The sequence below is a fragment of the Borostomias antarcticus genome (assembly GCF_949987555.1).
Source record: "Borostomias antarcticus genome assembly, chromosome: 33".
NCBI classification, from domain to species: domain Eukaryota; kingdom Metazoa; phylum Chordata; class Actinopteri; order Stomiiformes; family Stomiidae; genus Borostomias; species Borostomias antarcticus.
Genome location: NC_140266.1, coordinates 4,527,208 through 4,529,707, shown reverse-complemented (window position 1 = coordinate 4,529,707; position 2,500 = coordinate 4,527,208). Strand labels below are relative to the sequence as shown.

Here is a 2,500-nt window from a genome sequence, read left to right as displayed (position 1 = left end):
TGTGTGTGTGTGTGCGCGTGCGTATGTGTGTGTGTGTGTGTGTGTAGGTGGTGAAGATGTGGACCTGGTTCTCCCTCCTGCTGGTTCTGTCCTCAGTGCGGCGGTCTGAAGCTCAAGGTGAGAAGACCAGGATGGACCGGGTTCTGCTCCGTTCTCTCTCCAACCCCCCAGGCTTACCCTCCGGGGCTGTGTGTGTGTGTGTGTGTGTGTGTGTGTGTGTGTGTGTGTGTTCAGGGAGGTGTAACAACGTGGCAGCAGCAGACGTGGTGTTCCTGGTGGACGGCTCCTCCAGCATCGGCCGGAGCAACTTTGCCCAGGTGAGGGGCTTCATGGCGGGCATCGTCAAGCCCTTCGCCGGCCTGGTCAGCCAGACAGGCATCCGCTTCGGGGCGGTCCAGTACAGCGACGTGGCCAGGTCAGAACCAACACACACGGACCCCCTCTTCAGATTAATATTCATGTTTATCAGTTATGATATCCTCTCCTCCTCTCTCCCTCCCTTCCTCTCCTCCCTTCCTCTCCTCTCTTCCTCTCTCCCGCCTACTCCTCCTCTCTCCCTTCCTCTCTCCCTTCCTCTCCTCCTCTCTCCCTCCCTTCCTCTCCTCCCTTCCTCTCTCCCTCCCTTCCTCTCCTCCCTTCCTCTCTCCCTTCCTCTCCTCTCTTCCTCTCCGCCCTTCCTCTCCTCTCTTCCTATCTCCCTCCTTCTCCTCCTCTCTCCCTTCTTCTCCTCCTCTCTCGCTTCCTCTCTCCCTTCCTTTTCTTCCCTTCCTCTCCTCTCCTCCTCTCTCCCTCCCTCTCCTCCTCTCTCCCTCCCTCTCTCCCTCCCTCTCTCTCAGAGAAAGACACCCTGTGCTCATTCTGTTAAATATTCATGTTTATCAGTTATGATTTCCAACTTCCCACAAACACTGCGATTGCTAGTGATCGTCAGCATGAGAAAGCAGACAGTCAAGAGTCATATTATTTGAAAGTATTTGCAAATAGACCCTTTTCCCAGCAGCCTCTTTGTCCTGTGATTGCAGGGTAAACACAGCTGTGTTTGATCTTGTGGATTATGGTCCTGTTCCGTTAGGGATTTGGGTGACCAGGGCCGCGATGTTGTGAAGGCTTTTGGGTGACCAGGGCCGCGATGTTGTGAAGGCTTTTGGGTGACCAGGGCCGCGATGTTGTGAAGGCTTTTGGGTGACCAGGGCTGTGATGTTGTGAAGGCTTTTAGGTGACCAGGGCCGTGATGTTCTGAAGGCTTTTGGGTGTTTCTGTGTGTGTGTTTCTGCGTGTGTGTTTCTGCGTGTGTGTTTCTGCGTGTGTGTTTCTGCGTGTGTGTGTGTGTTTCTGTGTGTGTTTCTGTGTGTGACGCTGTGTGTGTTTCTGCGTGTGTGTGTTTCTGCGTGTGTGTGTGTGTTTCTGTGTGTGTTTCTGCGTGTGACGCTGTGTGTGTGTTTCTGCGTGTGTGTGTTTCTGCGTGTGTGTTTCTGTGTGTTTCTGCGTGTGACGCTGTGTGTTGGGACCCTGGTCAGGATTGAGTTCACCTTCGCCACCTACCCGAACGGCACCAAGCTGGTCAGCGCCCTGGAGCGACTCGGCTACAAGGGGGGCAGCACCCACACCGGCGCCGGCCTCAAGTTCGTGGCCGACAACTTCTTCAACCCCACCTCCATCAGGGATGTGCCCAAGGTCAGCGAGACGGACGGCCAATCACAGCTCAGGACCGATTCCTCCGACACCCGCTCTAAAGATCACTCCTTCACATGCTGGTCTGGTCTCCTGTCTTTACTCTCTCTCTCCACCTCCTTCTCTCTCTTCTCTCTCTCTCTACCTCCATCTCTCTCTCTTCTCTACCTCCATCTCTCTCTTCTCTCTCTCTACCTCCATCTCTCCTCTCTCTCTCTCTCTACCTCCATCTCTCTCTTCTCTCTCTCTCTCCACCTCCATCTCTCTCTTCTCTCTCCACCTCCATCTCTCTCCTCTCTCTCTACCTCCATCTCTCTCTCTCTCTCTCTACCTCCATCTCTCTCTTCTCTCTCTCTCTCTCTACCTCCATCTCTCTCTTCTCTCTCTCTCTACCTCCATCTCTCTCTCTTCTCTACCTCCATCTCTCTCTCTTCTCCACCTCCATCTCTCTCTCTCCACCTCCATCTCTCTTCTCTCTCTTCTCTACCTGCATCTCTCTCTTCTCTCTCTCTCTCTATCTCTCTCCACCTCCATCTCTCTCTCTTCTCTCTCTCCACCTCCATCTCTCTCTCTTCTCTACCTCCATCTCTCTCTCTCTTCTCTCTCTCTCCACCTCCTTCTCTCTCTTCTCTACCTCCATCTCTCTCTCTTCTCTCTCTCTCTACCTCCATCTCTCTCTCTCCACCTCCTTCTCTCTCTTCTCTCTCTCTCTCCACCTCCATCTCTCTATTCTCTCTCTCTCTCTCTCCACCTCCATCTCTCTCTTCTCTCTCTCTCTCTCCACCTCCATCTCTCTATTCTCTCTTTCTACCTCCATCTCCCTCTCTTC

General features: G+C 53.6%; 1 protein-coding gene across 1 annotated transcript in view; it reads left to right on the top strand.

Annotated features, from left to right (window-relative positions):
* Positions 1-56: 56 nt before the first annotated feature.
* The window catches only part of col7a1 (collagen, type VII, alpha 1), a gene marked incomplete at both ends in the record, with an annotated part of 60,723 nt that continues 58,279 nt past the window's right edge, over positions 57-2,500 (top strand). Inside the window, 3 exons of the mRNA XM_084460746.1 lie at positions 57-117; positions 235-415; positions 1,518-1,759. Coding sequence (XP_084316872.1) covers positions 57-117; positions 235-415; positions 1,518-1,759 — 484 coding nt within the window. The remainder of the gene's footprint in view (positions 118-234; positions 416-1,517; positions 1,760-2,500) is intronic.